Source organism: Taudactylus pleione, unplaced genomic scaffold (genome assembly GCF_031769625.1).
Source record: "Taudactylus pleione unplaced genomic scaffold, aTauple2 ptg000012l, whole genome shotgun sequence".
In the NCBI taxonomy this organism is placed as follows: Eukaryota; Metazoa; Chordata; class Amphibia; order Anura; family Myobatrachidae; genus Taudactylus; species Taudactylus pleione.
In genome coordinates this window covers 2,728,301-2,753,933 of record NW_028284415.1, presented here as the reverse complement: position 1 = coordinate 2,753,933, position 25,633 = coordinate 2,728,301, and the positions used below count along the sequence as shown (strand labels likewise).

The following is a 25,633-nucleotide window of genomic DNA, read 5'->3' as shown; positions in this document are numbered from 1 at the left end:
CCAAACAGCCCCTCTCGGTCCATCTAGTACCTGAAACTCAGCTAACGCCAGGCGTCTTTTTTGCTGACAATGCATCTCAGTCGAAATGTGATGTGACCAGGAGAATGTGCTGATTAATTTCATATGTGCTACTTGTTTATCTGTGTGTGACTGATTCTCTCGAACAGCATGCAAAGTGCTACGATGTAGCGGACGCAGTTTTTTCCCACGCCAAGTTCCGTTTGCAGATTCAGTCGCAGACAGATAGTGTCACATATCAAATTAATATGCACAGTTTCCTGGCACGTCCTAGTCACACCATATTGCAATTTAGAGGCATTTTGGCAAAAAAAAAAAAGATTCCCAACGCAGGCAGAGTTGCACAGCACCTGGCAGCTTACTCATGCCAGGCATATTGTACTGCATGGCTTATTGAGCCTAGATGACAAAAGTCACATCTGAAAGCCCATTTGGGCAGATGCAGCATTACATCCTGATTCACACCATTGTATTTCATCATATGTTATTTGTTTCATGATCCCCATAGCGAAGAGCACTGAGTGCTGATTAATATATCAGCTCTTATAAACAAATGATAATAACAACAGTTGTGAATAGAATATGTGAAAAAGTAGTCTCCATATTCATGCAGTCTTGTAACTTGTAATAAATATTTGGTCAGCAGTTTGGTTCTTTTTAAAGAAAGAACTCTGGAAACGTTTAATATCTACATTTATCAGTAATGGTACACTACAACAAGTACATATTATATATCTAGAACTGTCTACATTGTAGATGTGCAATTATTACCCTTCAAGATCTTCACAGCCTGTCAGAGAAGCTAGTTTGCATCGCAAAGATTATTATTTCCCATGGAGAATGTCACCTATTTCATTACTCAGATTTAAAAAATCAATTACACCTGTTTTTGGCTGAAACAAGTATAACAGTCAGAAACATGTTACATATAGTCAATGCTGGAAAACAACAAGTGGCTATTTTATAATTTTGTCAAAACTCATATCAAGAATGTGTTTACCTTATGTGTCTTCCTTATGAAGTATGAATAATAGCATGTCAGCATGTGAGTTTATAAAAATGAGGCAGAAAAGAAGATTATAAAGGCTATGTACTGGTCTTTGAAGGGGATGCAGTCAGAAAGCCAACGGTTGAAATGCCGACCGCCGGCTTCCCAAATGTCAAATCCCAGCAGGGTACTAATGACAGGTCTCGAAATCCTGACGCGTATCATTATACCTACGCCGCGAGCCCGACGCCTGGCATACCGAACGAAGGTAAGCAGGGTGGCGGGCACTGACAGCTGGGGGGGCTGGTTTAGGGTGCGGGAGGGTTAGGGGCTCCCGTGAGGGACTTGAGGCAAGTCACCCCCCGGGAAGGTTAGGCACTTAGGGGGGGTTAGGTTTAGACACCCCCTGGCGGAGGTTAGGGTAAGGCACCCCCCACCCCCCCTGGGAGACTTAGGTTTAGGATGCAGAGACGGGGGGAGTTTAGGCACTTAGGGTGGGGTTAGGCACTAGGGGGGTAGGTTAGGCACCCCAAAAGGAGAGTTAGGGTTGGGGGGGGGAGTAGGGTTAGTTTATTCTTACCTTTTCAGCTGTCGGATCTTCACTGCTGCCGGTCATCCGGCGTCGGGATTTGAACCGCCGGACACAGGAACGGCGGTATTTCATACCGATCCCCTTTGAAGAGGTAATTCATTTTTCAATAGAAGTCCTCATTTATCAACGAGTATGATCATCCACAATGAGTGATAAAACTCGTTGCGTATGATAATGGTACTCCAGCCAATCAAATCCCAACTGTCATCTGTTTGAAAAATGAAAGTTGGGAGCTGATTGGCTGGAGCACCATTTAACATACGCAACGAGTTTTATCACGTGAATGATAAAATAAGAGTTATGGTAGACTTACCATTGATAACTTTTATTATTCGAAGTCCATAGGGTCCACAGGGATACCATGTGGCGTCTATGGTAAAAAGCACCCTATCTTGGATCAGAATGGGCGATGATACTGTCTGTTCCATCTGAAGAGAATCTATTGCTGCAAAGGCCTGGAGTGGAACGGAGCATATTCCACCATGTCGAAGGTGGATACCATCTACCCCAAGATCTGCATCTCTGATAGAATGGATACCCTTTGAATGCAGATTAATTTGCGTACTTGTAATGACAGGGCCACAGTCTTGTCCTCTGGCAGAAAATCCCTTTATGCCCGAGAATCCAGAAGCGTCCCCAGATGTACCATCCGCTGTATTGGAGATAGAGAAGATTTCTTTCAATCGATTATCCAGCCGTGCTTCTGTAGGAAGGCCATGTCAGTTGGAGATGGTGTTGTAGAATCGCTAGAGACTATGTCATTATCAGAAAACCCGCCCAGGTATGGCGGTATTCTGATTCCCTGAAGCCTGAAATAAGCCCTCATATCACTGCCATTATTTTGGTGAAGACCCGCGGGGCAGTCGTGAACCCAAAGTGCAGTGCCTAAAATTGGTAATGTTTCAGGACAGCAACCCATAGAAATTGTTTCTGAGATGGCTTAATCGGTACATGGAAGTACCCTGAATGTCCAGAGAAGCCAAAAAAAAATTCCACAGGTTCCAAACAGAACTTGGGTACACGGATAACCCTGTTGATGGTTTTAAGATTTAGAATAGGGCGATGAAAACCATTCTGTTTCTGAACTAAAAATAAATTGTAATAGTAATCCTTTCCCTGTTGAACCACAGGAACTGGGAATATCACCCCTGCCTGCAGCAGGGAGTAAACAGCCTCCTGTAGGGCCAAGTTCCTGATAGACTCCGATGGAGGAGTTTGTGTAAAAAAACTTCTGGAGAGGAGGTCTCTGAAAAGTGAAAGCATACCCCTGAAAAACCACTTCTCGGAACCAGGTGTCTGTTATTTGATGCCAGTAATCCGCAAATTGAAGAAGTTGGCCTCCCATCCTGGGTTCCCCCAGGAGGAGGCCCGCCCCATCAGGCAGAGGGTTTGTCGTCCGGCTTAAAAGCTGGACGTCTGGCCGATCAGGACCTCTTTGCTTGCTTGGTGGTCCTGCAAAGAATTCCTAGACTTTAATGTAGCTGTTGATGGCAGACCTGCAGATTTGAAGCTGCCAGAGTAGCCAGTATCTTATCTAATTCTGCTCCAAAAAGTATATTTCCAAAGTAAGGATTCCAGAGCCTTCTTAGACCCTGTATCTGCTTTCCAGGACCTTAACCACAAAGGCTCTATGAGCCACAACCAAGGCTGATGATGCTTTAGAAGCTAGGAGCCCAGCATCTATTGCAGCTTCTCCCAAATAGGGGCTGATTTCCGTATGTGGGAGATATAAGTCAGCTGTTCTCTGGTAGAGTATCCTCCAATGCCCCCGTCCATTCATCAATAGCCTTAGACACCCAAGCCCCAGCCATAGTTGGTCGAGTAACAGCTCTATATGATGAAAATACTGCTTTAAGAGATGTTTCAATTTTCCTAATCTGCAGGATCTTAAAGAGGAGATGCTGACAGAATAAGCAAGGTAGCATTCCTGACTACGTGTCACTTTAGAATCCACGGTAAGAGGGACTACCCACTTTGTACATTCAGTAGCTGGGAAAGGATACAAAGATGCTAATCTTTCCATTTATCTGGGTTACTCCATGTCTCTTCCATCAGTTCAATGAGCTGACCCCCACCTGTACCAGAGGGATGAGGAGAAAAAACAGTGATAGCTATAAATGCCAGGGCCTATTTTTAGTCCCAGTCCGGCCCTGCATGTGATTGTATCCAGCAATAGATTGTCACTGCATACTATTGCTATGAATAGCATATCACCAGAGAAATAGAAGACAGACCTTCAATCTTGAATTGTTCTTAAGTCAACAACATAATGCAGGGAGGCCTCTCAAAAAAAATATAACGGTTTACAATAGAATAATATAAATACCCCAAAATTTCAAAAGAAATTAAAAAGGTCATAATCCATCCAAAACAAGTAACTCTATTTTGCCAGAGAAGAGCTCAGCACCTGATGTGTTCTCTTGAATGCATTACAACTTAATTTATCTCATCATAAAGAGAAATACCCTCATTTGTATATCCCTCTTTTCGCTTATTTTCAAGTACGAAGCTATGTGCACCAATTACTTGCCCAGCTCCTAGCTGCTGACTTGTCCTACTCCTTGGATTGTACTATACTGTGGAAACGCTGAAACCCAGTCCCACTTCTCTTGTCTATCTTCACGCTAGAAGATTGATTTGACCACAATAACTACAGGGATGGCTAAATGGAACAATGTTTTTCCAGGAAAATATTTGAAACAGGTTATTGATTTTGTGTACAGTTGAACAAACAGTTGGTTTCATTCTCTTATGCTGAAATGAACTATAAACTGCTTCATAGGGCTTATTATACACCAAAATTGCGCTCTCTTATTCCTGCTCACTCAAACTGTCAGGCACCTGACGCAGATTTAGCTCATTGTATGTGGTTTTGCCAGGTAGTAAAAACCTTTTGGGATGCAGTCCAAAACTACATTAATATTGAATTAGGTACGTTGTTCACGGTTCACATGAGTTGGGCTTTTTGGAATTACAATACCAAACCAGACAATAATCTTCGCTCTCAAGGCCTTTGTTTACTATTAGTTCGGGTTGCCACGGCATCAAAGAAAGCTATTTTATCTCAATGGATACATGTTGACCCCATCCCCATTTCTCTTATGCTACCTAGATTAATGTACCTATATCAAATGGATTGGTTGGAATTAGATGTAGAATCTCGAGCAAAACAATTATTTTCCATTTGGCTGCCTTATATACGTCGATTGCCTTTTCCCACTAGGGAATCTCTCAGGAAAGCAGTTAGTCTTACCACATGGTACAACTTGGAGGCACTATCTACGGGATTGCCTCCATTTTAGCGACTTTATATTTTTCCATAACAAACGGATGGTAATGTAGCGTTATATGTTATCAATGCATTATTGTTATATTATACCGAATATATTGTTTCTTTTTGTAGTATAATCGACCCCTTCCATGATAAACTAGACAACTTTGAATTGTTATTATTCCATATATATTGTGAATCAATGCTATCTTGTGCTGCTATTTTGCACCATTTTCCATGTCTATTGTTCATGTATAACGTTTTTCTTTTTTCGATCAATAAAAAAAAATTCATAACAAGACTAGAAACCCATTTTTCTCCAGGCATACAATAAGATAACACCCCAATGTTCCAGCTACTATATACACCAATCTCCCTGTTTTGCAAAAATTAATTATTATTACCAGACCTAGGCCACAGTGACCAGGTGAGCTTTTTCCCAATATGCAAGTCTGGGACAAGACTATCAGAATAATTCATTTGATCCAAGAACTCTCTAACTCAAAACAATAAAAGAACATTTTATCTACTGGTGCCGGGAGGTTTTGACAGGCTGGAGTGGGTCCTTCTAGCAGATATAAGGGTTAATTCCATTAGCCGAAATAAGCCGCTTTTTCACAAAAAACGACTTATCGTGCGACTACTTATTGCTCAATCCTATCAGCCGCGGGTTTTCGAGGGTACGAATTCTTATTAGCATTTATCGCAAATTAGTTATCACAACCTCTTGACCAGGTGATAAATTGGGGAAAATACCTATTTTAAGGTAAAAATGTCAGGACTGATTCAGAACCACTAGGACACCCTCCTTAATGACAAATAATGCAAAACATTTTTTAGTCAGCTTAATTTGGTCAATAATGACATGCCATATTTGGGGTGAGGAAAATTGTTTAATTGATGTTGGACAGGTATATGGGGGTGCTATATGAATGGGATGTTTTACGATTGATGGTGCGTGTTAGAGGCGTATTTTGAAGGTTTTGTAAAAGTGTCTTTAAATGAAACAAATATACAGTATACTTGCTTATGGCACGAATGCCGCAACGTGACTTTTGCAATTGGATTGCACAAAAAACAGGGAGCGTGCATAGACGGGATCAGCTAAATTATCGCTCAATGGGTGCAATAATGCACAACAAGTTATGGCTTTATCGTGGCTGACTAATTTCTCCCATAAAATCATTGCCTTTTACCAAAATCATGGATGGAATTAAACAGTGGGAATTAAAATAAAAGGTTCTTTGACAAACACCTTTCACATTAGAAACAGAAGCAGCTAGTCGTCCTCTTTCATCTATGATCTTTGGACTGTATATGGAAGGCACTAGTGATTTCCATTAGGAATACTGTAATTCTGATATTTATGGTGTGAAACTGAACATAAAGAATACAAATCAGTTCTGTATAAAAGACCTGTTAACACAAACCTTATAACCTCCATGCGAATTTCAGAGTTTTAGGCTCAAAATAAATAGTCGGCGGACCACCTCAGGTGTTAGCATGTATCCAGCATGCTTTGCATGACACCACAATCTCATTAAATATTTCGATATTCAGATTACTAAATATATTAACTACAACTTTTAACCTATTCTGCCCAAATTCTGATCTGATCTTAAGAACTAGCACAACATTCAAGGTTTTTGCTGATGAGGAACAATTAACATTACAAAGATGAATACCCTTACTAATATTATGTACATACTTCAGACAGTACAGATTATTATCCCTATGAAATTCCTCAGTAATTTACTGTACAAATGATTATTAACAACATTGTTTTGGGAATGAGGTGGGGCAGAACTGAGGTATACACAAAAATATATATCTTATTTAGGAGGAAAGTTATTTGAGGCGTGTGGTCAAATAATAACAAGTGATTTTACTCACAAAGGTTGTATTCACTCACTAGATTCAAAACAAGGGATTACTATTAAGAAACATACAATGCTAAATCATTCCACGGTGCAGTAGTGGCTAAAAGAACAAGGACAACCCAACCATGCCACATCTCTAGGACCTCTGAGTAGCAGATATGGGGCAAACAGAACACAATGTCCATTACACAGCGACACATGCACTAGTCAACCTTACCTAGCAACCATTATTTGAGCAACCAGAAACATAGGGTCCTAAAATCCCAATTATCACCCTTTTGGAAACACATCCATGGGATGACTGCTTATAGTAGAGGGAGTGGGTAAACAAGATGGGGACTCAATCTACTAATTATATCCAGCCCCAAAACAGAGACTAGCATGGGTTCTTCCTAACCATGGTAGTGTAGTGATAGCTAGAGAAACATGTGGCACCTTTACACCACCTCAGTAAGGTCCTACTGTATTGGACAAGAGGTCCATAAGATACCTACCCAATAAACAAATATTTTTTTACTGAAACAAGATCCAAGTTATGAGATACAGAAGAAAAAAATAGGGAAGATAGAGGGGTACAACAATGGGGATGGGGAGAATACCAAAATTGGTAATCAGATTTCCATCGCATTTACAGCAAAAAAACAAGATACAATTACATATTTCTTAATCACAAACTGTTTTGTTAAGACTAAACGGCATAGGGTAAACTGTTGTGCCAGGGGCAACAGATGAGAATTCTTAGTGTTATATTTGAGCCAGCTATACTATTTCATAAGATGCGAGGTAGAGGGGGAAAAGGAAATTCTGCGGTTTCGATTTCAAAATGGAAATGTTCCTTAGCCTGTACCTTGGCCAATGCAGGGCGAAGGGGGTCCTTCCATTTTTTGGGCTAGGACAATACAAGCTGCGATAGGAATATGATCTAGAATGGATTGTTGGTGTTTAAGAAGTTAGGGGGTAGAAGTGTCGCAGAGCTATTTCAGGAGCAAATGTGAAGGCACCTTTTCTCATTTTACAACATCTTTATTATGTTTCTTATTTTCATTTCTTCCAATATACTTTTTATTATTTGTCTTCTACACTTTTACTTCTTTCTCTATCATTGATCATTGCTATTTTCTGTTCTACTATCAACCCCTTTTATTTCTTGTATGTTTATACAATTTATTGTATGCATTACAGTGAAAATTCCAATAAAAACACTTTGAAGATCATGGGGCAATGCAGATGATGCGCAGTAAACTTGCATTTATCCGAAGCCTGCGTGTCATCTACTGAAAGCATTCAATTTAAAGAGACATATACTTTGATGTGCCTTTTCCCAGTTTTTTTCAAGAATATATATATATATATATATATAAATAAAACAGTCCATCTGAAATTGTGTTATTTAAAAAAAAATCTATTTTAATGTTTATGAATTATTAATATTGGCCTTTGGGCCTATTTTGGGGTATTTTCTGGTATGAGGGTATTTTTTTAGAACCTCAAGGAGGACGATAAACAAGCTTTATCATTTGGACTTATTGACCAGTTCTAAAAAACAAGCACGAATATTTATGTCTCCAAAAGAATAAGAATTGGAACCTTGAAGCCCTGAAGGGTTTGTTATGTACAGTTTAAAGAATATAAGAACTGTTTGTATCTGTTATTTGGTTTGAAGCGCCCCGACAGTAACTGTTTTGTATCTGTCTTTGAGTGGTCCTACTTGAAGGGAGCAGCTGTATATAACTATAGCGCAGGTTAGCTTTTGGTGGAGATATATATATATATATATATTTATATATATATGGAATGAGGGTTAAAAAGACATGCGCCTGATAGTGTATTATTGTTAATAACAGTGTAGGTAGGTGCTCGAGATAATTGTGCGTACCAAATGAATAATCTTTAAAGCTTCTCTGAATCCCTGCGGTACAGGGGCTTCACACTGGATGGGGTGGACAGGATGCCATCTGCTGGATCACCTTATAGAGGAGCTCATACAAGCCCAGGGGAAAGGTACGATATACTGCAGTAATTTTCCAAAAGTAGCTGGACAGGACTACAAATAACTGCGCACCAGATATCGCTGTATATAAAGCTTGTATATATACTACTTCACTTAAATCCCGGAGTGCCGCATAATTTTCTTTCTATCTATATATCTATATGAAATGGTGATTGGATACTGTGTCCCTTTATCTTAGTGGAAGAAGCTTTAAATATCATTAATCATTTCCTCTTGACGCAAATGGTGGACGTATATTATGATTTAATACACTATGTAAGTTTTTTATGTGTTATATTTTTATGTGAAAAGATGTCCTATGTCATTGCGAGGGTACAAACCATAGTGCTTGAAGGGAGCCACTATATACAAACAACAGATTCTTTCAATAGCGCCTCTGGTTTTCTGCTCCACCCATTACGGTTAGCATTAGCTAGGGGAACATTTAGCTTTAGTTTGAAATATAAGTTGATATGCAAATACTATAGAGGATAAACAAAATAATAAATAAATGTCTAGGGAAAATAATAGGTTTACTCTAATAAAGTTTAAGCAGAGTTTCTTTTAAAAAAAACAAAACAAAAGTTTTCTTAATATTATTTTACTCTATTTATCACATTAAAAATAAAATGTATTTATTCTACTAGGTTAACATCCGAACATCCTATCTGAAACAAAAAAGTTAAATTGGCTTGGCTATAGTAAAACGTAACTAGCTAACACAATACTTCATAATTTATTGGACATTAGTCAGGTTACTGAGGTACTAAACATTGTTGCTCCTGAAGGGGTTAATGAAACATTGTTTGACAGAGCTGTGTTATTATGAAGAGCCCTCTTTGTGTCTGTACATTAGTGACATGTAATTGATGGTCATCAGTGACTGAGTCCTGTATAGAACAGAGACACAAATGTATTTCTTATTATTCAGGACGATTACGTCACAGAGTCAAGGCAAAAAGAGTGCAGATTCAAACTCTGCTGCTCCCATGTCTAAAGAAGAATGAACAGAACAGCTGACGTGCAGATTTCTTTGTGAAATTCATAGCGGTTTAAATATTTCCAGAATGCCTGAGTCAATACATTGCAGGGACACAGATAACCACTTCAAAGGCACCTTTTCGCAAACCCACTCATTTTTCAAGCAGCGAACCAAGGAACAGGATGTAGGGGATTTCATGGCCATGGAGGACGTTCTATTTAGAAATATGTGCTTTAATGCTCCAAAGCCCAAACAGAAGCTTGCATTTTGTGTTAAAAAGGGGTGAGAGCTTTGCACACCCGCTAGTATAAAATCCCAAAATGGCAACCTCAGTTGTTAAAAATAAATAAATAAAATATCTTCAAATAACGGTTGTGCCATTTTCACACAGCTTTCCGGACTGTAATATTGGATTTCACTTTCACATCATAGAACCTCTAGAGATTAAGAAGGACACACGTAGAAAGCAAAGTTGGTATTACAAATATGTTGCACTTTATTATCATCATTTATTTATATACTGCCAGCATAATACACAGCTCTTTACCATGAAGGACAAACTGTAATAAAATAGGACTAGGTATTAACAGAGGGTTTTCCGATATGGAAGAAGAATACGAGGTGTAGCTATTAAATAATGAGACTGTACTTGTAAAAAATAAACCATACTGCAGTGGTTCCCAAACTGTGTGCTGTGGTACCCTGGGGTGCCTCAGGGCACTTGCAGGGGTGCCACGGGTTGATGGTCCAGGACAAAATGAAATTACTTATGGTCAAAGTGATTGGTAAAACCAGTGCTAGTAGCTGCCAATCAAAAAAAACATAGGCAAACAGAAGCACAACCCTGTCCACTACCACATAACTGCACCTAAGGACAGGTAAGCACAATTAACTTGATTTAATATTTTTTTCTGAATTTCTCAAAAGTTGTGGCCAAGTGGTGCCATAAAAAAAAATGCTGACACTCTAGGGCGCAGCGATTCAAGAAAGTTTGGGAACCACTGCCATACTGTATGAGTTAAAAGAGAGTGAGGGAACATTGACCTTGGACTATCCCAAAATAGTTTTGCACATTTCACCCCTTTCACACAGATCGTTTGCTGTCACACAGCATTCAAAGAAATTGTGTTTATCCTGTGGGCCGTAAAAATGTTTAGACCAGTATTCAATTAGAGGCGAAAAGTCGGAAAAGTTTCTGCCTCCTTTGCCTGTTTCAGAGGCAAAAACTTTACGTGCACATCCCCGCTTTCGCCCTATTCAATTCCTAAACAGGCGAAAACAGAAAGCGGTGAATGCGGAACAGGCGGAAAGTACTGTCAGAATTGGTGTAATCACTCTGTACCCCAAAAAAAGATGCACTAACATAGGGAATCAATGTAGATGTGTACTAATAGCCCTAATAAAAGTGTTTGGGGTACTTAAATTGTTTAAATTGCTTCTTATTAGCATCTTTGCATAAGTGGTGAAGAATGGCATAAAGTAGTATTTTTTGGTGAAAACAAGTACACCAGTCAAATTTGGGGTACTTGAAAATGGGTGTTAGCATATATTGATTTCTCTAAAGTGAACTTTTAAAAAAACTTCAAAAACACACCTGCGGCATGCACCTGCAATCCTAATAACACCTGACCCATCCTTGCAGACCCCCAAGAAGTCTATTTTGCTAGTTTTTATGCTCGTCTCCCCACTTTTTACTTTTTCGCCCCAAAAATGAAAGTACTTTTTTGGGGTGTTTTTTTTTGTTGCAGATTTGTCCTTTGGGGGGACTGTCCCAAGGGTTCTGGGTCGTTTCCCCATGTTTGCAACCCAAAATAAAGATTTTATAGTTCTTTTCACCTGCTATTAATTGGAGAAACTTTTTCACCTATTACAATGCATTGAGTTTCTGCTTAGGCGAAATCGACCTGGATGGAATTGAATATGGAGATACTTTGAAAACAGGCGGAAAATCCAAATCGGCAAAAACTTAACTCCAAACGGCACTATTCGCCTCTAATTGAATCCGGCCCTTAGTTTCAAAGTAAAGCAATGTGTTAACTTAAAATATTTAGTTAAATTGAATAAAATGCCCACCGAATATTTCTGTATGCTAACCGAGGCTTATGGGGTAGATTGTATGTCATGTGCATGTATGTTTGAGTGGCACAAAAGATTTAGGGGGGTATCCAATTAGCAGCGCTAAAGTAGCACTGCTAACTGATCACGGTGGGGCTATCCAATTAGCCCCGAAGTGCCGCCCGACGCAGTCGCATATCATGGATATATCTTTTGGGACCTGATGTGTCCCAAAAAATAATCCACAATAAATGCCGTTTTTCACCACCTAAATGGCAAAAACACATATGTCCGTGAGCTTATTGCGGGACCTGTGTGTTTTTGGTTGAAATATCCTATTATTACGACCGAAGTAATAGGATAGGGTGAAAAAAAACATTGGCGAACCGCAGCTATCCATTAGTGCCCGAACAATGTTCTGGGTTAATACCCCCCTTAGTGACGGTCGTGAGGATGTTGAAGATGATGAACATCCCAGAAGGCCTTGCACATCAAAAACAAATAATAATGTGGAAAAAAATTAGAAAAGTGTTCGAATTGACAGTCAACTCAGCATCCGAATGAAAGCAGAAATGGTAAACATTGACAAAGAAACGGTTAGGCAAGTTTTGCATCAAGATCTAAACATGACAAAAGTTTGTGCTAAGAAGGTTCCAAGGCTTCTCACTGCCAAGCAGAATGAAAATCGAAAGAGAATTTGCACTGACATTTTGGAACAAATTCAAGCAGATTTGCATTTTGTAGATAACGTTATTACCTGTGATGAAACATGGCTATTTCAGTAAGATCATGAGACAAAACGCCAGTCTATGCACTGGAAAACACCATCAATACCAAGAATGAAGAAAGCATATCAAAGCAAATCCATATTCATAGCCATGCTAATTGTTTTCTTTGCTATCAAGAGTGTTAGTACTTTAGAAGACCCTGCATACTCGTCAGACCTAGCACCGTGTGACTTCTTTCTTTTCCTTAAAGTCAAATCTGTACTCAAGGGAACCCGTTTTGCATCCGTTACTGAGGTAAAGAAGAAAACGTAGGAGCTTTTGAGACAGCTGACAGATAATGAGCTACAGCACTACTTTGACCATTGAAAAATAAGAATGCAGCTGTGTGCGGATGCAGAAGAGGAGTACATGGAAAAGAGTTAAAATGTGCTTAATAAATTAAACAAAAATTATAGCATCAGTTTTTTTTATTCAATAGCCACACCTGGTACATGTAAGTTTGAGTGAACTGTGTAAAGTGGTCACAGAATAGAAGTGAGTGTCTAAGAGAGTGGATCAGGAATTTGATACAGTTGCCTAAAAGGTCTGGAAGATATGGATTAGTCTTGCTAAACAACTGATGTAATTCCACAAAGTGGGTACACACCGAAAACAGCCTTCAAACCAGAATGGGAAAACTTGTATGTTGCTGCAGTTTTGTCAACGACTTTGTATGTTAGTGGAAGCATGTTATATTTAATTATGTAAAATACAGGCAGCAGAATACGGAAAATTTATCTAGCCATTGTATTCAAAATAGATTGTAGGGGTAAATGTTTGGCATGGGGAAGGCAAATTGCAATAATAAAAGCGGGAGATAAAGACTGGATGAATTAAGGCTGGGTACACATTAGGTGATATATTGGACAATATGTCATTTTGAGGCAAATTGGCACATTGTCTAGTGTGTATGCTAAATTCCAGGTTCATGTGCGTCGATCATCGCATCTTCTCATCTGCTGTGCTGCATGTCAGATGGGAAGATGTCGATTACGATGTGGTGCACATTGTGCAGTGTGTATGCTCAATCGGGAGACCAGAAGATTTCCTCTGAAGGCATCACCTGTACAACCAGTGATCTACAGGATGATTGCATAGTGTGTACAGAAGAAAATATTAATTGGATACAATGCTCTGACATGATATATTGTGTTGTCATACGGAAGATTTCACAGTGTGTACACTCTTTATCATGTGTATTGTGATGAAAGGAAATTGTAATGACCATCGCATCTTTTGTACATTGTTTTGATGTGTACCTAGTCTAAGAGATTTTACAGCATCTTCTGCGAGCTGTATGTATTTTGGAAAATTTTATTAGCTACAGTATATGTAACAAGGATTTGACAGAGACAAGATGAGAGGAACATAGAGCAGTTATGTACCAAAGATGGCACCTAGACAGCAAGCTTGAAGGGTAGGGGTTATTTTAGTGTTGTCCAAAGATATAGAGATACCAGGTAGGCAGCTTCTGTTGATAAGTGGAAATATGGGATGGGCACATAATGCTGGCACTCGGGATCCCGGTGGTCATATTCCCAACGCTGGCATCCCGACCAGGTTACAATGCCGACACCGCCAGGTAAGCTTAACCTAACCCTACTCCTCCCTCTCCGCAGCCTAAACCTAATCAATCCCCCTCCCCCCACAACCTAAACCTAACCCTCCCCCTAGTGCCTAATCCTAACCCTCCACCAAACCCCAGTACTTATCTTTGGTATCCAGGTGGTCGGGATGCCGGGGCCGGTATTCTGATTAGTGTCCAGATTCCGGTGTCGGCATTCTCAACTCCGGAATCCCAGCAGTTGGGATTATGACCGCATCCCCAGAATATAATTAGATAATATTTTTGAGAGAGACATTCAGTAATGTGGGCCACCACAGATGGTGAGGAAAGATAGATTTTGTTATCAACCATAAATGAGGTGATATTGACATCCAAATAGAGCTTATTAGTTTTCTAAGAGTTGCAATATAAATCAAGAAAAGTAGAGGTTCTAGCAACGAGCCTGCTCATACTCCAATTGATAGAATAAATTAGTTGGAGTATAGAGGAGAATTATACAATGACAAGAACACTGAAGGGATGGTTGAAGAAGTACGATGAGAAGCAGGATATGACATCATTCTGAAGGCCTATGGAATGTAGCGTTGGTATAAGAAGAAAGAAGTCAATAGTGTCAAATACTTTAGAAGCTCAAGAGTAATAGAAGTGAATAAATGCCTTTAGATTTCGCAGAAATTAAATCACAGACCACCATAGCCAGCGTAATCTTTGTGGTATGCTGGAAATTAATCATCAACTGAAGAGTGTCCAATATGTTGTGTGAAGTGAGTATAGGCAATACTCTCAAGACTCTTGGAGATGCATTTTTACTTGAGAGATGAGATGGTAATCTAAGGGAAAGTTTGGCTCAAAATTACTTTTTGCAGATTCTGAGTAATTACCACATGGTTAAATAATAATGGAAAGATTCCAGTGAAGACAGATTGCAAAAGAGAGATTTTACTTAAGACCTGCATGAGCTGATAAAGTGTAATACAGGTTAAGTCTCCCATATCCAAATATTGTGAAATACGGAATAATTTTGGCATGACTGAGATAATGAAACCTTTCATTTTTGATGGTTCAATGTACACAGACTTTGTCTAAGGCACAAATTATTAAAAATATAGCATAAAATTACCTTCAGGCTGTGTGTATAAGGTGTATATGAAACATAAATTAATTTCCTTTCTGTACACAAACTTTGCTTGAGCTACAAAAGTATTGAAAATATTGTATAAAATTACCTGCAGGCTGTGTGTATAAGGTGTTTATGAAACATAAATGCATTCTGTGTGTCTATTGGGGTGCCTTTCCCAAGATATTTCATTATGGTATGCAAATATTCCAAAATACGGAATATTCCGTTATCCAAAATACCCCTGGTCCCAAGCATTTTGGATATGGGAGACTCAACCTGTAATACAATAATGCCTCGACTAAAGGCAACAATGTGATCATTTATTTTTTTCTAATCAATGTAATGTGAAATCAAAATGTTATTTTACTTTAATAATGTGCCACTCTATATCCCTTCCACTTACTGCAGAAACATTCAAATTTTTACACTCTGCTGTTGGGGCAGCAAGGTATGCAGTATTCAAAGCTTCAGCTGGATCCAGCTGCACTGTTGTTTTTGGTTATTCAATTTATACTTTTATAATAAATGATCACATTTGAGTTTTGTTCTAATTATGTGGACAATCAATTGTTAACAGCTTTAATAGGTATTAGGTGACAGCAATCCATTGATTTTTGAGACGATAGGGTCTAGTGAGCATGTTTAAGGGTAGCGAAGACGACAGCTGATATTTCCTCTTCATTTGTGAATTCAAATGAAGAGAAGGAACCAAAGGTTTCAGTTAGTTAATTGAGCTTGTTGTTGTCAATCTTGCCCATGAAGTAGCAAGCGAGAGCTTGGGCAATGATGGTGCTAGGGATGTTTGTGGTTAGTAGCCTGACGTTTGTTCGGCAGCGTACAGAGCATTTTGATAGGAATAGTAGATATCGTGCCTTTCTCAAATACTGCTAACTTCATGACATTAATAAATTACATTCTACTCCATACCTCCCAACATGACCCTCTCCAGGAGGGACACAATGCTCTGGTCCTGGACTTCCCTGGTAAGAGGTGGGGCTGCAGCGCAGTTCAAAATTCAAATAGGGGAGCCACACCAACTGTCATTTCACACACTGCCAAACCTCACTGGCAGATGGTGTGACTCCCCTATTTGAATTTTGGAGCCGCCACCAATCATAAATGACCAGGGAAGACCAGGACCAGAGCATTGTGTCCCTCCTCGAGAGGGTCATGTTGGGAGGTATGCTACTCTGCTGGACAGTTCTTGAAAGCAGCATGTTTCTTTAGAGTTACATGGCTGAGACTGTGGTCAAGGGCTGTTGGTAAGGTTTTTTTAAATTGTGGCAATGCCAGATCAGGCTGGATAATGTAGAAATTGGGGAGAGGAGTAATTGCAGAGAGGTGAAAGTGTGATGAAAATGAATAGGGTTAATGATTCTGCTGGTATACAGAGGCTTGGTAGAGGTAGACTGCAAAGAGGTTGATGTGACGAAGGAGAACTTGGAGGACATCTGATAATGGTCTGTGTATTAAAAAAATCAGATACTCAACAAAATGTTTGCCATCATGTTGAGTAAAATAGTCTATCCACTATGAGGGGTAAAAGACAGTCCAGTGAGAATAGTTTGGAGGCACAAAAGGAATGTGAATAATCAATAGAGAGGTTATTATAACCCATGATGATGCTGTGGATGTTATACACAGAGAAATGCTGAAATAATTGTTGGACAATAGATCCAAGGAGCACTCAGAATAAAGGGCTGGATAATAATGGGTAGATGTAACAAACCTTGGAGAGAGATAAAGTGGAGAGAGATAAAAGTACCAACCAAATCAGCTTGTAACTGTCATTTTTCAAACACAGCCTGTAAACTGACAGAAACTGATTGGTTAATACTTTATCTCTCTCCACTTTATCTAACTCCAAGCTTTGATATGGCTTCCCATATGTGCTTTAACAAATGTGCACAGGAATGATGGAACACTTGGTTGAACTGTGAATACACAATGAAGGTAAAGGAGTTCAACCACTCCTCCTTGTATGCTTCCAGGCATGGAGGTGCAGGTGATTATAGAAACAGTAAAATAAAAAATCCTTTTTTTATATATATATTTAACATATTTCTTATATTCAAACACAAATGTCTGTAATTAGCATATGACAGTATGATATGTACGATTAGGATGAATCTTTTGGCTCTACCTTAAATATCTAAGGTGACCACAAAAGATGACATTTATAGGTAATGTGAACTAGAATGATAATGGTGAGGCCCCCAAAAAGTCTGCTATGCAAATAACTGGATGGAAACAAATCAGTTAATCATTGGTAAAAGGAGACGGGAAATGATTGGCCTATGTGTAGTTATGTTCAGATTAGATCCAAATGATGCTGGAAATAATCTGTCCAATTCTGTCAGCTTTACAGTGCACAGAATGGTATTAGTGAGCATAGCAGAGACACTGACCCAGCTGAACAGTAGGACAAGATATGGGACACCTTACTGAAAGTTTCATAAAGAAAAGCACAAGGAGATTTCTGTTAGCTGCTTGCTGAAAATGGCTGAGAGGATTTACGTGGTTGGCTCCATAAACCCATAATAATATTAAGGAACATAGCTATGTCAAGCTTTGTCTGATCCTACTGACACTGACTACTGACACATGTTTAACCCATCCAAAGGTAACCTAGCAACAATGCTTCTTGCTAATTCAAACACAGATATTTTATTTATATATTAATCATTCTGTATATTTTGTACATAACCGATCTTTAAAAAAAAAAAACAATGCCACCCCTGGGACTCACATCTCAGTGATTGCTGCTATTAATGTTTGTGAAAGACTTAATTATGAAAAGATAGGTAGGGAAGGCAGTGCCATACACCTTTTACTCCAGAGTTTTGACTATAAAACTGATTAGAATAATACAAATTAGATATTTATAATATTTTTATTATTTTCTCTTACAAATTTTATAGTCAAAGCTTTGGAGTATACCTAAGTATGACAGGAAAGGCTCTGCCTCACCTGCCTCTTCTGACCGCACATCACTGGTATGACAATACTTAAAACTAAGTGTGCTTGGTAATGTTCTGATAAAGATGTCTGAAACACAGTTGCTTAACCAGTGATTACACTGGAATTTTAGATGATAGTAAATGACAAATGCTTTTTGAACTTTTCACCCAGCTCTATCTGGGGTCTCTGGCAGAGTGCCGGGGAATTTAGATTTTAAGTTTGTTGTTGTTTATATAATTGTTTTATGGGGTGGGGGGGTTGTTCAAGTGCCCGAACTTACATAATAAAACCCAGTGAAGCCTCAGAAAAATCAGTCTAGGCTTCCAAGTAGGGTTATAGATAGAACTCACTTTAATATCTGCAACCTGGTGGCCAGGAAAGTAGGTTCTACACCACCATTCAGCTGTTGTCAATTCAACATCTTCTGGGATATAGCCAGGTTGCCATAGACGTAACTACTGTGGTCAGCAAAGGATTAATAATGTCACATTGAGCATGCTCCTCCAGTACATGGGCTGTTCTCATTCATACCTATGAAGGACTGTAAAGGAAGGTTGACTTCCTACAGATGTGTAAAAAGGTGAACACAGAAAACTTTATACAGCTGTAACAAATAGACAAATGGTATATGTCAAGTATGTTCAGTTATGCGTTTAATATATACTTGTGTGTAGGTAACAGAGACTATTAAAAAATGGTGAAGAAATGGTGAAAAATGACAGTGAAATTGTAATTGAAATAGTTTTAGACTTATTTAAAAATAATCCATAACTTTCACATTTAAATATTTAAATCCGGCTACTGTATTAAAAAAATAATAAAACCTATCCTTCTGACGGTGGATAGGAGAATGCAACTGGAAAGTCATAAAATGTACCTCTTTCTTATGTAAGCGAGACAGAGCTCGTTCATCACAATAATCAGCGCTCCTTCCCAGGCGTGATTCTGGAGAAGTCTGTGGAAACACAAGTTATATTTCACAGGCAATCAAACCTAATTCTGATTTTTAGAGCATCTATACTGAGCAAAAGTTATTTTTATCTCACATATAAGAAATGTATACATTAGCATGAATATTGAATTTGTACAGATATGCCTTCCTTTAACTATTTTTTCTTCACAATTTTCTTTTAAAGTAAAACAGAAATAATACTGCATTAAGCTACCATGAGCATATATGCAGAACTGATTTAAACATGCATGATGTGTTTTGTGATTATGTAAAACTGCATGGCACACACAGTGCGCTCTGTATAGATTAGGACATAATCTATATGATTATCAATGACATAAATGCTGTGCACTAATAGCCGTTTCTGAACAGTCTGGGCTGCTTTGCACTACAACAAGGAGACCACAAGAGAGGGGGACCACCTACTGTACTACAAAATAGCTGCTGGTCAGTGGAGCAGGGTGATGACAAAATAGTGTGCCATCCTCCTAGCAGCTAGGAGCCCAAAAAGTCTAGCACCAATGCTGTTTAAGGATCTGTGAAGGGGATTATACTGTCATGTTATTTTAAAAAAAAAAAAAAAAAAGTTTATTACCCCCCAAGGTACTGACAGCCCTTCTATGGGCATTTTCGGTAACGGGGTTGACATGGGTGCTTGATGGTATGATTTTCTATCGCACAACGCAGATGGGTCTATTTCGGAATTTTAGGATAGTTAAGAGTGGAGAAATCTGTACAATATACTGTATAGAACTTAAAATACACAAGTACACCTAATAAACACTGAATTGATGACATAAGCAATTACTGTTTATATATTCTGTATAGAAGTTTATATATATTTATATTATATATACAGTGGGTAAAATAAGTATTGAACACATCAATATTTTTCTCAGTAAATATATTTGTAATGGGGTTATTGTAAGGAAATTTTCACCAAATGTCAGCAACAACCCATGCAATCCACACATGCAAAGAAATCAAACCATATATGTCCATAAATTAAGTTGTGTAAAAATGTGAAATGACAGGGAAAAAGTATTGAATACGCTTACGGAAATTTATTTAATACTTTCTCTTTCTTTTTATTATTTAAAATTGTATCCAATAGCTTTATTTACACCACTGAAATTTTGAATTTTTGTGTTTTTTTTCTGATATTGTCAGTGAATACTGTTTGTCTCTTTGTAGACAATCTTTGCTGTATTTTGTTTGGATCTTCAATAAATATATCTTTAAAAAAAAAAAAAATGTATTAAATACTGCATACAAAAGCCTTTGTTGGTAATGGCAGCTTCAAGACGCCTCCTGTATGGAGAAACTAGTCACATGCATTGCTCAGCTGTGATTTTGGCCCATTCTTCCACACACAGTCTTCAAATCTTGAAGGTTCCGTGGGCCTCTTCTTTGAACTCTGATCTTTAATTCTTTCCATAGATTTTCAATTGGATTCAAGTCAGGTGATTGGCTGGGCCATTCCAGCAGCTTTATTTTCTCTCTCTGAAACCAGTTAAGAGTGTCCTTGGCTGTGTGTTTGGGATCATTGCATTGCTGACATGTCCACCCTTATTTCATCTTCAGCATCCTGGTAGATGGCAGCAGATTTTTATCAAGGATGTCTCGGTATATTTTTCCATTCATCCTTCCTTCAACCCTATGAAGTATGCCAGTACCATATGCTGAAAAACAGCCCCACACCATGATGTTCTCATCTCAAAATGTCAGTGTTGGTATGGTGTTTTTGGAGTGATGTGCAGTGTCATTTCTCCTCTAAACATGGTGTATATTATGGCATCCAGAGAGTTAAGTTTTGGTCTCATCTGACCAGACTATATTCTCCCTGTATTTCACAGGCTTGTCCAAATGTTGTGCAGCAAACTTTAAACAAGCTTCAACATGCTTTTTTTGAGTAATGGAATCTTGTATGGTGAGCATGCATACAGGCCATGGCGGTTGAGTGCATTACTTATTGTTTTCTTTGATACAATTATACCTGCTAATTCCAGGTCTTTCTGAAGCTCTCCACAAGTGGTCCTTGGCTCTTGGACAACTCTTCTGATAATTCTTTCAATCTTCTGTCAGAAATCTTGCGAAAAGCTCCTGGTAGTGGCTGGTTTATGGTAAAATTCTGTTCTTTCCACTTTCAGATTGTAGCCCCAGCAGTGCTCACTGGAACATTCAGAAGTTTAGAAATCCTTCTGTAGCCAATACCATCAGTATATTTTGCAACAATAAGGTTGCGAGGGTCTTGAGAGAGCTCTTTCGTTTACCCATCATGAGATATTTCTTGTGTGACACCTTGGTAATGAGACACCTTTTTAAAGGCCATCAGTTGGGACTGAACCATTTTATATTAATTTGCACTGACAAGGGGCAGGATTGCTTTCTAATTACTGATGGATTTCAGCTGGTGTCTTGGCTTTCCATGCCTTTTTGCACCTCCCTTTCTTCATGTGTTCAATACTCTCTCCCTGTGTAATTTCACATTATTACACATAACTTAATTTATGGACATCTATGGTTGGATTTCATTGCATGTGTAAATTGCATGGATTGTTGCTGACATTTGGTGAAAATTTCATTAAAATAGCCCCATTACAAATATAATTACTGAGAAAAATGTTGAGGTGTTCAATACTTTTTACCCGATGCGTGTCTGTGTGTATATATATTATATACACACACTGTACACACACATTTTATTTGTGTATTAAAAATATATAATATATGCTAATATATGAATACACTTCTGTATCTACAATTTTAATAAACATTAAGTTCTGATGTTGATTGCGTTGGCTAGAAAAATGAATATTTTAAGGAATACTTAACACCATGACCCACATAAAAGTGCTCTGCCTACTGCCTCCTAACTCCAAATAACAACCGTATAATGTACAATACCAGATATATGATTCATATGTCTGTTTGTGTATTTATGTAGTAAATTTAAAAATATTATCTGAAAATTGTATTCACAAAAAGTAAACAAAATCCTACACTGATGTTTAATACATACCGGAGATAGAGGTAATGGCTTTTCCCTCAGATATCTTGGTTTTTCTATCTATAGACAAAACACAGATGCAATGAATAAGTAGAAGTAAACACCTGCTCCCAGTAAGTTTGTCAGTGCCAGCGAGCATCATACAGTCACCGGTGATGGGAATAGCAAGGGTACTAAAAGTGAAATCCGCTAATGCAAATAACACAAACACTTTTATAGTAGTGCAATAGTTATGATCAGTCAACAGCAGAATTGACTATTATTGCTTGAAGTTATGGATTTATAATTTATCATTAATATATGACTGCTCCATTTGCAGCAGCCAGTGTCTTAATGGCAAACTCTTTTCGCTCATCCTTAATATCATTGGTTATTGAGAAGCCATTGTAATTGTGTTAGCTCACCTGAAACCCATTATTTTGTTCAATAAATCATGCTGTCGGTGCATACACATGGTCAGATTTTGTGTCAGATCTGAACGATAACGATTTGAAAAATCGTTCAATCGTTCATATCTGAAAATAATCTGACATGTGAGCCTGCAACGATGAACGATGCGCGTTCCTGCATTTCAGATAACGATATCTGACATCTGATGTGTGCAGCCAGATTTGGACGATTCCATTCATTTTAACTCTGTCTGAAATCGTTCAAATCATTGGTAAAATCATTCATCTGACAGATCTGACCGTGTGTATGCACCTTTACCTTGGGTTTTGCACTGGCATTTCTAGAGTATAATTCTGGGTTCAAAGATGGCCAGAAGGAAACTATTTTCTCAAGAAACGCAACATTCTATTATTTTTTTTCTTTCTTTGGTGGGGGTGGGGGTGGGGCTCTTCCCTGCGTCTGATTGCCAATAATGAAGATTTCATACAAAGGTGTCTCCTGCTGTCTTGAAGGAAAACTGGATATAACCAGATGTACAGCCGTGCAAAAAGGATAGGCCTGCAGTTTGAGAACCAGTCACTTTACAGGACCTGAGGTGACGGCTAACTTAAATTGTACTAGTGAAATACTGTCATCTACAACAGTAATAAGAGGACTGCTGGATTTATATGCAGAATTGAAAAGAGAGAGACATATTTGAAACTGGCAAATAGTGGAAAAAATGGTTTATGTTGGCAAAATAATAGACTTTGGACAGTGGATGGCTGGAGAATAGTATTATGGACGGATGGGTCTAAATATGAGGTATTTGGCTCAAAGAGAGATGTAGAGCAAATAAAGAATGCCTTACAAACCAGTTGCACCTCTAAAAAGAGCTAATGAAGTCATGGATACAAATTTTCCCAGGACAGCTAGAATGCCAAATGTATTCAAAGCTGTAATTGCTGTAAATGGAGGATTCTTTGATGAACGTAAAGTGTGATGAATAGAACAGTTATATGAAAATAAAATAATTAGTTAGCACATTTGTCAATATATCAGTGTTACCATCATAAAAAATATATCAATCCTGGGAACGTTTACCGTTAGCCTTTCTAGGGAGAGCCAATCTACTTAAAATGGTGGCAGTGCCTCATCTACTTCCTTTAATTTTGACTAAAACAGATGTACAATGGATAAATACTGTGTTCCGCAAATTTATTTGGAAGGGGGGCCGTTTCCGAATTGCTTTGAGAAAATTGTGTCAGCCACAGTCCAAAGGAGGAATAAACTTCCCTGATATTGAAACCTATAATCATGCAGCCCTTTTACGACTGGCTTCACAAAACTTCTGTTTACACTAACACTTTTATTAGAACAAGAATTTTTGGGTAGTGTTGATCTGATTTGTTTTGTCCACCAACATGACCAGAAAATACAAGACCCCCAAAGTTTAAACCCTCTTTTATGGACAACCCAAAAAAAAATCAGGCATATCCTACGACACAGGGCCGGGCTGAACGCATTTCACTCCCTATACTTACCTTTAACTCAGAACACATTTCATGGACGGCATGGCTGCTCACCCCTTCACTTTGTGAAGGGTGGTGGGGATACAAACTATTGGATGTTTAGTATCTACAGACAGCAAATGTCTCCTCACTTATTCTGAAATCACATCAAAATATGCCATGGTTAGCCCATATCGTTTGGCTTTCTTACAAACACGTGTTTATGTGTCACATGTTATTGGTCACTTCTCGGATGGGGACAACACCATAGACTATTTTCTGAAACGGCCTGTACGAAGCCATAAAGCAATTTCGATCCACTATACATTTTAAGAGATATATTAGATCATACTAAGATTAATAGGGGCATGGCTGGATGGTTGGTTCAGTTCCCAACTTTAACTGTGTCTCAACTTGACAAGGCTCTTTGGTTTTCAAGGAAATCCCTGACAGCTAGTATGTATACTGAACTTTTTCTTAATATCATAATACTTAATTATCTCCACTATGACGTTTACGAATGGGGACCTCAGATAGTCATACCTGCCCAAAATGTCATCAGGAGGAAGCAGATACACATCACTGCTTATGGGCTTGCCCTTTTGCTCAATCTTTTTAGCTTCTTGTTCATCGTTATGCAGAGGCCAAACTTATAAGTTACGTGTCTTTTACTCCAGAATGGGAAATTTTGGGAGTCTTTGATTCTAATTTACGAATTAGATTAGCCAGTAAGAAACTTTTACTAGCTCTCAGTGCTGCAGGCAGAAAAACAATTCTACAGGGCTGGTTGGATACTGCGCCTCCCCAAATACCTCTATTTCTAAACAAGCTTAATTTTTTATTTAGGATGGATTGGGTGGAAACGCTTTTGCATAAAGAAATCTGTGGAGCGCTTTTTTATCATCTGGGAATCTTATATAGATACTCTTCCACTTACTACAAGGAAACAAATCCACCATAGCCTAAAGACTACCACATGGTTTTTAACCAAATTAGTAGTGCAGGATCCACCTATCTTTTTGATCTGATCAATGGGGGGTTGGCAGGGCTCTCACCTAGGGCTCTTATGATGGTATATTGGAATCACAGCCACAATTAATGTTGATAATTGTTTATATATTACTCTAAATGTTGATTTATGTATATTGTACATGTAATTCTGATTTGCATTAATACAAATCTATGTATATGTTATATTGAGATTATATGGAAACACTGTATTTACAATATTTTCACTATACTAAGGTGATGATGTACTATTTGGTACTATCGAAATTATTGTCAATGGTCGTTTTATTATGCCTCAATAAAAATTGTTATAAAAATTTTTTATATATATATCAATCCTTTGAAAAAACAGGAAATTTTTGTGATTCCAAACTTATTACACACAACTGAACCTCTGCTGCTCAGACAACTAGCTTTGCACTTGAAATAAGATTTAAAAGAATTCCTCTGCAATCTCCAGTGCTAAACAGCTTGGGCTGGGTATCATTCTCATCATTATTGTGAGGCACCACAGTCCCGGACACTGGATACTACAAGAAATCATACATAAAGAGAGAACTAGGCTAGGACATGAGACAGAGTAATAGTGATT

The 25,633-nt window shown here is 38.3% G+C and overlaps 1 protein-coding gene across 3 annotated transcripts in view; it reads right to left on the bottom strand.

Moving 5' to 3' along the window:
- The window catches only part of CEP112 (centrosomal protein 112), a 561,355-nt gene that overhangs the window by 367,505 nt on the left and 168,217 nt on the right, over window positions 1-25,633 (bottom strand). For all 3 annotated transcript variants that reach the window (XM_088467969.1, XM_088467982.1, XM_088467976.1), the window contains exons 7-8: window positions 22,166-22,213; window positions 19,069-19,146 (exon numbers count right to left, since the gene is read on the bottom strand). In XM_088467969.1, the coding sequence (XP_088324095.1) occupies window positions 19,069-19,146; window positions 22,166-22,213 (126 nt within the window). The remainder of the gene's footprint in view (window positions 1-19,068; window positions 19,147-22,165; window positions 22,214-25,633) is intronic.